Raw genomic sequence first — 13701 nt, 5'->3', positions numbered from 1 at the left:
TCTGACCTCTGACATCAACAAGGCATTTCCGCCCACAGAACTGCCGCTCACTGGATGTTTTTTCTTTTTCGGACCATTCTCTGTAAACCCTAGAGATGGTTGTGCGTGAAAATCCCAGTAGATTAGCAGTTTCTGAAATACTCAGACCAGCCCTTCTGGCACCAACAATCATGCCACGTTCAAAGTCACTCAAATCAACTTTCTTCCCCATACTGATGCTCGGTTTGAACTGCAGGAGATTGTCTTGACCATGTCTACATGCCTAAATGCACTGAGTTGCCGCCATGTGATTGGCTGCTTAGAAATTAAGTGTTAACGAGCAGTTGGACAGGTGTACCTAATAAAGTGGCCGGTGAGTGTATATCATTATAGCACTTTCTATCATTTTAAGTATTTTTTTTAATCAGTAGTGACTAAGTTACCACCATTTTTAATCACAGTCGCAAAAATTACTGTAGTAATTATGGTAAAACCAATGTTTAAAACTGTTACCTCAGGTGAATATTAGGAAGGTTTTTTTTAATATACATCAAATCATTTTGAAAATTTATCCCTCTTGCGTCACAAGAAAAAATATGTATTTATATGTGTATAAAAAAAAGCTATTTCTGTTTGTGTTGTTGCATTTTATTATGTAAATAACTAGTATTCCTGGACAGAGAGAAGTAACTGTATCAGAGAAAGGTGAGGAGAGAGACTGCATCAGTATTCTGTACGTCTAGTGGGATTTTACCCGGCTAATCCAATCAGAGAGCCTCTGGAGTCACTCTCTCGCCTCTCCGTAAACAATAGCATCTGACTCTGGGATCGTTTGAGAGCCCTGGCCCTGCTGCCGTGACGATTTTTGTATTTGGAACAATGGTTTCAGACTTTAGCAGCACCTGATTGACAGGGCCAGAAGAAATTTCACTTGGTTACAGTTTAAAAGAACGAGTTTCTGAACGATGGCATCATAATTATGGATAATTATGGAAGCTTATTTACAGAATAAAAAATAAAAAAGGTAATTGCGATTTTTTACATTTTTTTTATTCCGTGGTGGAAACAAGCTTCCATATATGATAGATATTAGCGGTTTCAAAACCTACTGAGCTGCCTACTTAGACATCATTTTAAGGGATCATAAGTGTGTAAGGTAATCAGCAAAATAGCCTGTTTTGCAGCATCATGTTTCCCAGAATGCATTGCGACAAGTTCAATAGAAAATCCATCTAAGATTTTACTATAACTTTACTATACCGCATTTTCCAGAATGTCACTTTTTTTTTAGGATCTAAAATGTTCTGCGACTTTCCAAAGTGCACACATTTGAATTTGTGCTGAATAAGGGCGGTGTGTAAGCCCAAGTTTATTTCTATAGCACATTTCCCACATGCTTTCGTTTTAAATTCATTTAGGCTGGTGTTTATTTTAAATGCTGTTTATAATGAATGCCACTATAATTTATGTTTGTTTTTTTATACTTATATTTTAGCAATCATTTTGGATTTGTGGTGGAGTGAGGGGGACTGAAATACACGTTTGTAGTGATTTATAATTGTTTGTAAAAGTTTCATTTCCACGTTTTGGTATTTTACATTATTTCTGAATGTAGTAATAAAATGTGATTTATAGACCTTATGTAGCCCCGCCCCTTTTCATCGCCATACTCGTGTTCGGTCTTCCGGTTTGTATTTTCACAGCATGAAGGTAAGATCTGACGGATTTACAAATTAACCGCTCGTTTTTGTTATGTGTTTTTACGCTTCTTAGTGTTGCATTGTTAGCTTTTCAATTACAGTAAAGTCTACTTTCACATGTCTAAACAATATGCATGACCAAAAATATGTATGACCTGTATAGCAAATCCTCTGTACAAGAGTCTGTACAGTTGGCTAATGATATTGTCTATGAAGGGTAATGCAGGTTGATGTTGTGTCAGAGAGACAAGCGTGCAACATTCCGTTAAACTCTCTCTGTAGTTCTCATTGGGTTCTGATGATCTCCACCAACCACCCAGCCAAAACAATACTGCCATTTATCATCATTATAAGGCTGAGAAGGCACATTGAACTGGCAATTATACCATAATTTGGCCTGACGACACATCATCCGCAGAACTTCCTGACCCCTTGAGTGTTGTATTCCACTGGATTTAAATCCACACACATGCAGGATCCTTAATCCCTAAATATTGCCCTAAATATGGCTTTCTCTGCATCGCACCTCTGAAACCACAAGCCGTGTGGCAATTTGTCACCAGCACACCAGGCAGATTGGTCCTATTGTATAAGGATCTATTGTTGTGTGATGCCCTCAGTCCCCGCGGCTAAACCATCCGACACGGTCCCAGCAGGGGACAATGAATAGATCATCCTAGACCTTTATACACATACAGCACGATGGCCTCATAGCCTCGTTGAGCACGCGGGTCAAAGGCTTGTTCATATTAAACTGGTTTATATATCCACCCAAACAAAGTCCTCAAGCTCCTCTGATCCTGGTTACTTGTTCAAAAGTCTGCTTTGGAGGTTAAAGGATCTGATTGTTTATCTGACGGGAAATCAATGTTTAATCTGTTCTCCTAATCCCTTCAAAGTCCAAATCACCTCTTTTTGGTTCTATCATGTGGCGGTAGTTGAACTCAACAGGCAGGGCTTACACTTGAACACGTTTGTTTGTTTTATGGTCCTTTTTGGAATCTAAGTCATTATGGATAATGATTAGAAAGTGTCTGGAGAGTTTCACAAGAGTTGGAATGGTTTGATATCTCTAACTCAAAACGTCTTTCTTTTTCTCTCTCAGGATGATGAAGGACAGACAGCACTACACTATGGTAAGAACGCAACTATGCTATGGCAAGAAAAATCTTTATTCTTACAATTTAAATGTAAGTCATCTATGGTAAAGGAATGTTTTGGGTTTAATGCATCTTTCACTGAACTGTGCATTAAAGGATACCAGATACTGATTACATGATAATCCATCCATATAGGAATGTCGGTAACGCTTCCTTTTACAGTCCTGTTACCCATGTACATACTAGGTACTTATTATAGTAATTACAATTACTGGGTAATAACTAGGTACTAACCCTGAACCTACCCCTAAACCTACCCCTAACCCATGTACTTACCTTATATTAGCCAGTACTTTCTAGGTAAGCGTTACCGGAATGTCAACAATAACAAATTAATAAATTGTCAATATAGACCAGTTTACACCTCAAATAATACTTGTTCTGAAGAATTAATATAACTGTTTCAACAAAACAAATTTTTTATTACATTTGTATTAATTAGTCATTTTAAACCATTTATAATGTCTTGTCCTATAGACTTCCATGGTAAATGGATTACTGTAAACACACTTTGTGTTTGTTTTTCCAAAATGAGGGATGAGTATTTTATGAGTGATCTTTTTTTTATGGTTCAAACGGTTTGGGTTGGTAAGGTTTTTTTTTTTTTTTTTTTTTTTTTTTTTTTTTTAGTCTCTTAAGCTCACCAAGGCTGCATTTATTTGAGCGAAAATGCAGTAAAAACATTGCAAGTAATAATGTGAAATATTTTTTACAATTTAAAATAATTGTTTTCTATGTCAATATAGTTTAAAACGTAATTTGTTCCATTGATGCAAAACTGAATTTTCAGCATCATTACTCCAGTCACATGATCCTTCAGAAATCATTCTAATATGGTGATTTGCTGCTCAAGAAACATTTCTTCTTATTATTAATGTTGAATACAGTTGTGCTGCTGCTTAATATTTTCTTTGATAAATAGAAAGTCCAAAAGAACAGCATTTATTTGAAATAGAAATCTTCTGTAACATTATAAATGACTTAACTGTCACTATTGTTCGGAAATATTTACTCTTTTTGCTGGAAATCTCTATAAAATGAATTCAGTTCTTGTCCACCTGAGCTCACGTGTTACGGGAGAAAGGTGTATTTGTGTGTGAGTGTGTGGGTACATTTGTCCCCACAGCCACACGTGTGGTAAACAGGACCTGTAATAATCACCAGTTGTCCCAGAGGAAATCAACAGTGTTCCTCTGTCATGTGACACTACACATGGGCGGCCTCCAGGCCCTTGTTCTCTATGTGTATGTATGTGTGTGTGTGTGTGTGTGTGTGTGTGTGTTTGCCATCTGTCCTCAGGTTGGTCGTGTGGCAGGGTAGACGCCTGAAGATGAGCACCCCTTAGGGAGGGGGAGCAGAAAAATGATGGGGGGATGGGATATAAAAAAGTGACTAATAAACATAAGCGATGAACTCAGAGAGACGAATAGCACAGAATGAAAATTCATTTCCACCTCTCCCTGTGTGGGGCCATGCGGCTGACACATGATTAATTGAGGGGTTTACAGCACGCTGTAAATTGTTCTTCTTCTCTACGGCTCCCCAGAGGCGCGAGGGGCTTTACGGCCCAAGGACCCGCACGCGTGCCGAAAATAAAATACAGTAACAAAAAAAGAAAAGGAAAAATTCGGAATCTTTTTTTGTTGTTGTTGCTTCCTACTCAAAGTGACCGTTAACCCAAAAGTGAAAATTCTGTCATCATTTACTCACCCTCATGTTGTTTTAGACCTGTGTGACTTTCTTTCTTGCATGGAATTCAAAAGAGATATTTCATACAGTGGAAGTAAATGGGGATCAAGAACAACCATGGTCACCATTCACTTTCATTGTATGGAAAATAGCAGCTTGGACATTCTGCGACTACTCTTTTGTGTTACACTCAAGAACAAAATGAAGGCGAGTAAATGAAATGATTTTCATTTTTGGGTTCTTACGCTTGCATTTCCTTTCCTTGCTAGTGGAGCTTGCTAAGGAAGTAATAATTTTTTCTACATTTGCATTTAATCATTTAGCAAAACACTTTTTTTATGAGAAAAAGCACAAGCAATTTATTAATTCAGTAATTCTAAATTTTAAGAGTATTTTTATGTTTTAATTAATTTGATCACATTTTAATTAAAAATGTTTTTGATAAAATTGTTGAAACTTTTTCCTGCCCAAAAAAATTAAACTTAACAAAAAACCAAAAACACTGCCATTCAAAAGTTCGGGGTCGTATGATTTTGTTTCATTTTTTAAAGAAATTAAAATTTTTATTCAGCAAGGATGCATTAAATTGATCAAAAGGGACAGTAAATACTTTTACATTGTCACAAATGTTTTCTATTTCTAATAAATGCTTACTTTTTCAATTAATAAATGCTTAAAACATCATGATTTCCACAAAAATATTAAGCAGCAAGACTGTATTCATCCGCTTAGCAATACCCAGCAATCACATGGCAACATGCACAAACTTGAAGAACATTCTTGTGCTTGCCTTCTCTTTCTCCCCCTCCTTCTTTCTTATCCTTTCTCTCCCCTCATTCTCTCCTGGTCGCGGGTCTGAGGTTAAAAGCCACTCTTGTCACTCAGGGTTTTCCTGCTGACATCAGCCACTCACCTAAGAGTAAGAATAAGGAGAGCATTTCCCTCCTTTTTAAAAGAAGGCAGTAGTTGACACAGACGTGAAAAAGCACTCAAGCTTAGAGGATTGTCCCTGCATCAGCGTGGCAGGACACACTAACAGAGTTACAGAAGTGCTGGCCCTCCCTGCCCTGCAGCCTCCTAATGGGCCACAAACTGCCAATGGGGCACAAATGCAAGCGTGCTGCTCAACCACAGGTGCAGTCGTCATATGGACTGTAACAATCACTTTAAGTGTACGGGTGAGAAGACTGGGCTGTTTAAGTTCTTTTCAAAGTGTCATGGGGGTGTTGCCTAAGAACTGGTAGCATTTTAGTATCATTGAGATACTATTATAGTTTTATTCATATTTTGAATTAGTTTTTATAAAGTCCCCCTGTGGTGAAAATCAAGCTTTTGTTGTTTATATGTCTATGCTGTAGTGTGTTTTTAATATGCTTTAAGACAAAGTATGTGCAAATTCATAAGTCAACACCATTGCTGAGTATTTTCTTTTTAAAACTGCAGTGAACCAAAGACAGTCTCAAAAACGCAGTTTGAAATCACCGGTGTTTCTGACGTCACGAACTACCTTGTGACCAATCACGTCAACGTGAGTTTTAAGGGATAAAATTATTGACTACAGGGGGACTTTAACATTTTCTGTTTTCATTTTTAAGTTTTCGAAATTTTAGCATTGTCATTTTTATTTATTTTTTAATAGTTTTTATTCATTTTTATTTCAGTTTTTGTTTGAGTTATTTTAGAATATCAAGTTAAACTAAATGAAAGTTACTATAATAACTTCAGTTAACTATAATAATGTTAGATTTTTTGTGATGTGGTGCAATTGATTCTCTCTAAAAAATTATATATATATATACAGTATATCTATATAGTGCTGTCAAATTATACATGTGTTTGTGTGTGTGCACTATATATTATTTAAACAAAAACTTATGTTAGATGTGATTAATCACGATTAATTGATTTGACAATACATTTTTAATTAATAAAGATTACATATTTCCTATTAATGATTTTAATAATTTGATGAATTTGGATTTTTTTTTACATGTTTATAGTCATGCATGTCGCATGTTATTACAAATGTATTATCATATCTGCTCAGCATAATTTCATCAGTTCAGCAGTGTACTGTTCAAAAAAAAATTGCAGTTAGAGAAAAAAAGTTACTTTTATGAGAATTAAAATGTATTGTTAAATTCTCTCCATTTTATTAGAATAAAAAGCATATAATTTGACATGATAATAAGGTAAAAACACTTGCCTCTAATTCCTGCAACAAATTGTGTGATTTCGGCAATCCTATAAGATCATTAAAAATCACACTGTACGACATGGATCTAATAAACTTGGGTACGACATGTATGTAGACTTTACGATGATGACACCTATTGAATCGTAGGCTACGACACAAATAAAACGTTATCAGCGTGTGTTAGTGGTAAACAAATAGAGCAAGATGAATCGCACTTTAACAATTGTGGTTTTTATGTGCGCTGTAATGTGGTCATAGCTAGGGAAAAGAGCCCAACTTGGCATGCAAATTGGAGCAAAGTGGAGCTTGAGGTAAGTAGTTTTAAGTTTTAGCGCCATGTCGCGTTATAATATGCCATTTCAAGTTTTATTTTATTGGCTAGTCAGTAGATGTAGGTCGTAGCAGCAAACACACTGAGATGAGCATGCTACATTTCTGACACTGTCAGAAAATTATCACAGGCTATCTTTGGTCGCAAGACCGTGAACCTCTCTCACTGTAAGGCATAGGACCACCGTTTAGGAGCCACGGCCACAGAAATCGCCACAATTGGTCATCTTTCGTCTGGGACAACCCAAAATCGTACAGTGTATACCGGGCATAAAGTGCTGCTCCAGCAGTATGTGTGTGACTGACTCCCTTGCACAAAATACAAACAAACCCAACAGTATTTGAATGCTTCTTTCTTGTGTTTCCTTCTCTCTCTAGCTTCAGCTTGTGAGTTTGCAGAAATCGTCGAGTTACTCCTGAAGGCCGGAGCTGACCCGTCAATCAAAGATCAAGAAGGCTCCCTTCCAGAAGAGGTGACAGAGTCTAGTGCCATCTCCTCTCTCCTGCGCCAGTATACTGCTCCTAAAGGCTAAATCTCACTCTGTGAAACCCAAAAATCAAACCCAAACCACATGATCACCATCCTGTTAAAAGTTTATACAAACTGTGCTCCTTATCCAGATGGTACACGCTGTCAAACCAACAATAGTTCTCGATCGGTTTAGCATTTTAGAACTATTCTAGTTCATTCCATTTGGCTGTGGAGCACCAGTGTTATACTTTCAAACAGTTAAGTTCAGACAAACCTGTCCTCCCTGTCCTAGAATGGTACATTCCAATGAATGTGTTACTGTTGTTACTATTAAAAACATGGAATCTCCTTAACATGGTGTCTCCTTTTTTAGAGTTTTTCTGCCATACTGTATGCACTGTTCTTTAATTATAGCATTACCAGAATCAGCACACATTTCTTTAGGAAGTCATTACAAAATGGTTTTATTTTTGCATGAAGGGCATTGGTTTTCAACTGCAATATACAGCAAGTTTGACAATAAAATGTACAATAGTGCTTCCGAATCATGGTAGATGTCAAGCAATGTGCTGTGTATTATATACAATGACATAGAAATGGTTTTAAAAAACTGGGGGGAAACATTGAGGCATAAAACTTTGATAAGCACAAGAATTGATGAGCTACAGTACCTGAATCGATGGATAGTAGAACCTCTTTTTGATTCTCATTGGATCCAATATTAAATGTAGCACGATTATATATGTTTTATACTATATATGTTAGGTCTCTGGAGAGTTAATAGCATGAAGTACCTCTGATCAATGTCTTCATGTTGTTATCATTGAATTTTTGGCTATTTGAATCTTTATGCTTCAAGAACACAAATATACTGGGTGACTTAGTATTTTTGAACATTTTCCAAACAACCAACAAATAGGAATCCTTAAACTTTGTTTTACTCAAAGCTATCTAAAACAATGGGATAATCATATCTACCATTGCTCTGTGAAATTTTGTGGGCGAAATCCAGTCATTTCAATAAGAATCCACACTTTTGTGTGTTCCACGTGAGGTCGATAAATTTCTCCATGCAGATTCCCCTCATGTTCAATTTGGTCATGTGAATATTCCTTGTTGACCGACAGAATGATGCTTGTTTTGAAAGTGATGAAATTTTGCAAACATAGCGCTTACGTGACTGCACCTTAAATCGTCCTATGACTTATTAAATAAAAAGGGGGCTCAAGTGGAGGAGTGATAAACATTAGCCTGGGTTTGGGCCTGCAGAGCTGCATTCCTCCCCGACAGCAAGATCCTCTGCCAGTCACTTTAGTTATTCCACAGACAGGCAGGAATTATGGTATTGGTTTGTTTGTAAAGGCTGTTTGTCCCTTATTCCGGTAATTTCCATAAATCCGCTGGAGTTGGGGGAGGGTCAATGCCGCTGACGGCATCCTCCGTGGGCTTGTCTGCACGACAGTGACACTAAGCCCATTATGTTTCCATTATGTGCCTCAATTTCCCACTGAGCTCTTCACTTTTGACATGGACTCCTCTAAAATCATGTCCCATATTGCTCCGCTTTCTTTACTTAACGTTTATGCATTTTTACAAGTCGCCTCTCTGGATGCTTCCCTAACACCATTAGTGCCAGATGGTGGAGGTTTGTTACTCTCACTCTTTCTCTCTCTCTCTCACTGTCCGTCCCTTTCACTTTCTCTCTTTTTGTCTATCTCTTTCTCCGGCTATTCAGCTGCTTGTCCAGCTTAAATGGAATGGCACGTACTGGACGACTCTTAATTTAATGCTTTACTCCAGCCTTGCTTAGAATTTGCCAGCCAGCAAAATATATTGAAAAATATCCCACTAATATTTAAAAAAAAAAAAAAAAATTTGTAGTTAAAATATTGGTGCTCGGTGTGCTATATGTAAGGGATACAGTACAGTCAGACAAAGACTCGAGCAATACTAAAGTAATATTAAAACTGAAAATGGTTCCAATTGCAATTGTATAAAACAAGACTGCGCAAATCGGCAGAGTGATACAATAGACATGATAAGTAGTGCCGGTTTCAGACAGTTAACCCAAATAAAGTGCTGCAGAGATGACATTTTTTGTAGGCCAACCTGGAAGTTGGCATCACCCTGGTTCCCTCAACCAAAACCTGGATTATTGCAGAAAATAAGCTATGTGACCAGCAAATGTTTATGATTCTTAAATGTTCTGTTCATGATAATCTTTAGAAACTTATGGCTTTTAAAGTCTAAAAACAATTGCCAAAGGGGAAAGCTAAAAGTATAAACAAACTACACTAATGTTGCCATCACTAATCCAACAACTCTTTGATTTTTTTAGTTGGGGATTTTTTTAGTTTGCAAGACTGAGATTATAAACAAAGAGGCTGTGAAAGCGGACTAGTAAGTAGATGAGTTGTGGCTTTTATTGTCCCCTACAACCTCTATAGTCCCATTTAGACACTAATTAGCAACCACTTTTTTAAGACACGTAAAAGCTTTAAAGAGAACAAAATCACACATCTTCTCCAGTTCAACAGTTCCTCTGTTGAGTCTGTCGAGGTCAGAAGTCCGCAAGTGAAAACAAACACTGGAGAGCTGCTTTATACTAGAAATTGACGTGTAATTATAATTGAAGGCAACATGGACGCTGTTTTTTCCATGTTCAAGTATCTACCTTTTTTACACAGAACAACCTCCTGGATAACAACCAGTCTGGTTTCAAAAGCGGCCACTCAACTGAGATTGCCCTGCTCTCGGTTATTGAAGCTTTGAGACGAGCAGCTTCCAAATCATCAGTACTTATCTTGCTGGATCTCATTGTCTGCTGCTTTTGGCACAGTTAACTCCCAGATCCTCGTGTCAACCCTCGTGACGAAGGGCATCTCAGGAACCACACTCTAATGGTTCAAGTCTTACTTGAGGCTGTCGTGGAGGGGTGATGTATCTAAGTCGCAACATCTAGCTACTGGGGTGCCTCAGGGCTCAGTCCTTGGACCACTTCTCTTCTCCATCAACATGTTACTTATCACTAAGAATCTGTCATTCATAAAAATGGTTTTCCCATCACTGCAACGCTGATGACACACAACTCTAGCCTACCTCTCATTCCAGCCAGATGATCCGACGGTAGCTGCTCACGTCTCACCCTGCCTGAAAGACATTTCTTGAGGGATGAAGGACCACCACTTTAAACTCAACCTTGCAAAGACAGAACTGCTTGTTGGTCTCAGCTAACCCAACTGGTTGCCAATTGCTGCTCGCATCAAATTCGAGGCACTGATGTTTGCCTACACAACCATTGGTTCTGCACCTCTATAACTAAACTCACTACTTCAGACTCATGTGCTCTCTAGTCTAGAACCTTGTATTCTGCAAGTAAACGGCGCCTTGTGGTGCCATCACAAAGCAGCACAAAATTACTTTCACCGACCTTTACCTTGACTGTTCCATGCTGGTGGAATGACCTGCTTAATAGGGAATAATCACAGCACTTACATATTGTTGCCCTATTATTGCTTTTATTGTTCTCCTCATTTGTAGGCCTAAGTCGCTATGGATAAAAGTGTCTGATAGATGATTCAATGTATTGATTTAAAGTATTTTATTGTATAAAGAGCAATATTAAATAAACGTGAAGTGACTGGAGTGTTGAATTGCAGAGCTCGTGCAAACATCCATATCTCTATTACCAGATGCTTTCTTAACTGCTGTTTTCTCTCTGTTTTTATTTTTGTTGTGTGTTTATTTTGTTATTGAGAGGAAAGAGAGCAGCACATATTTACATATTCATTGAAACGTTGCGCTCAGCAGCGTATAGGCGGCGACGGGATGTTCGCTAAAACAGTTTATCGCTGCAAAGGTATTTTGAACTTCTTTTTATCCCTAAACGAAGAACATAAAGAACTTAGCTGTGAGTAAATCGGGGCCTACGTGTTCTGACGACGTCAGATTCCAATCAGAATCAATAGGCTATTTCAGAGAGAGCTGAGTAATAAACATTAGTTCCAGTCAATCAAAGGCAGAGGCCATTCTAGTGCGTATAGGCCATCAACTTAAGAGCTGGCTTCTATATTATATAAAAATGCAAATTAAAATAGTGCCCATTACACCTCTACAGTTATACTAACCGTTTGTCCGTGCAAAATGACCTTTCTTTATTTGTATGGCTGTTGAATTAAAATGCCAACTCATGTCACGAATGCCATCAGACACAAGAGAAAAATGCCCCGTATATGCAGCCCAGATTAAATTTAGGCTGAATAACTATTTGCATGTTAATTTATTCCTTCTCACCCGGGAGGCTGGTGAATCGTTGGCTGCAGGAAGTTCGTAATAAAAGCTCGCAGATCGATGATAATGGCATTTGCGCTTGTGTTTGTCATCTTTGCAAAAGCAACAGTGCAGGAATTTGCTCAGATTTATATGTATACTAGTGCTGTAAGTGGCGTGTAAATTATCCCAACTGTCTTTGTCGCTGTTTATCTTTGTAAGACTGAACTATTAAAGGCTGTACATTAATGGCCGCGGCAGCCCCAATCAATGGCTGAGTGAAATCAGCTTGTTTGTGGCGTGTTTCCTTGCAAAGAGCGACTGTTTTGCTATTAAAGTCCTTCTTTTCAGGTTTATTCCATAAATATTGCTTTCATACCAGAAAATCGATACTGTTTCCAGCTAAACGCAAGCTGAATACACAATCTAACGATATTATATTTTAGATACAATTTGGCCTTCTTTATACGTTTTTATGAATCGGATAGTTTAGGACGTGGTTTGGGGACGCAAAAAAGTTGAAATGCACCTTGTGGTTCTGTCTATAGCATATAATATATTTCTATTTCGTAAATATCAGATCCGATCAAACCCACGAGACTGATAGCCTAAAGTCTTTGAGTGTGGTTATTTCCCTCACACTCACAGTTGTGTTTTCTGGCCGTTGAGAACATCAGGCAGCCTGCTTGTCCTCATTTCACGGAGCAGTTTACAATTAGGTAACCTTTTAGGGGATTAGGGAAGGTTTGACTAAACAGCAATCTGCTACAGTCTGTGGAAGCAGAAGGATGAGCTTGTGGAGCCGGCGAACAGATGTGCGTCTGAAAGTTCCACGTGCGTGTGTGTGTGGTATAGCCTAGTATTTGCAGATTTTTTTATTTATTCCATTGTTCTTGGTGTATAACCCCAATGTATGGGCACATGTAGATGTTTTTTGTAGTTCAAAACATTAATAGGCCTACATGGGAGGTTTCTCAACACAAAATTAGTGTACTGAAGAGGTTATGCATTTTGTTTTTACATATATTATGCCATTATTTTGCGTTATGTGTATTTGTTTATTTGAATGAGAATCAAATAATTGATTTACTATTAAAAAACAACTGTTATAGCTGTGTATAACTTTATAATCATTATTAATAAAAGGTTGTGAAGTAAAAAGAAAAGAACCATCGCAGTAACCCAAAGACAATTCGGCTTTATTTCTCCATATAGATTTGACTGTACACAACTCATACCATTGGACAGAAGGCATATAGGACTAAATTCAGTGCTCTTTTTTTTCAAAGATCCATAGCAATAAATAATGCTCATGAGACAAGACTGTCGACACCTTTTGAGACTTTACAAAATTTACAGCCATTAAGACTAAAAAAACATTTCTGAATGGATATTTTTCTGTCTTTTTTTTCATGTTGCTTTTTGTTAGCTTATGTTCACTCTTTCAGCAGCGTCATCTTTACTCAGTCACCATTATGTGGGTCCAAATTTTGCAATAACAAAATTGTTTACAATTGTGTCACCAGTTTTATAGTTTTACATCAACACATACTCTTTCCCATAATCCAACTCTTCATAATACTGACATTGGTACCCATAACATGAATAAATAACACAAAATCCTCATAGTTGTTGCTAAATGTGTTAGATAAGAAATTTTCCCTTTCACATTTTTTGCTTGATAATAATTGGTCAGGCCATACTTGTGTCTGTGTAATGGCCCAATCACATATTCTGATTTAAAAAAAAAATTCCACTGCTGTCATCTGCTCTGAAATAAATTACATTCTAATGCATGTATGATTTTTATTTTTGCTCATGGAGCAACAACTAAGAATAGCAATGGGAAACAAAAGTATTTTGATGGTTATACCAACCTTGTATATTAAATAGTGACGGAAATAA

General features: G+C 37.4%; 1 protein-coding gene across 1 annotated transcript in view; it reads left to right on the top strand.

The window, feature by feature from the left end:
- Positions 1-7880, top strand: part of acbd6 (acyl-CoA binding domain containing 6) — a 36414-nt gene extending 28534 nt beyond the window's left edge. The window contains exons 7-8 of the mRNA XM_056259643.1: positions 2785-2815; positions 7434-7880. Of these exons, the coding sequence (XP_056115618.1) occupies positions 2785-2815; positions 7434-7588 (186 nt within the window). The 3' untranslated portion in view covers positions 7589-7880. The remainder of the gene's footprint in view (positions 1-2784; positions 2816-7433) is intronic.
- Positions 7881-13701: the final 5821 nt, after the last annotated feature.

The sequence above is a fragment of the Rhinichthys klamathensis genome, unplaced genomic scaffold (assembly GCF_029890125.1).
Source record: "Rhinichthys klamathensis goyatoka isolate OS25496 unplaced genomic scaffold, OSU_Roscu_1.1 h1tg000169l_1, whole genome shotgun sequence".
NCBI lineage: Eukaryota > Metazoa > Chordata > Actinopteri > Cypriniformes > Leuciscidae > Rhinichthys > Rhinichthys klamathensis.
This window is presented reverse-complemented; position numbering and strand designations above follow the sequence as displayed.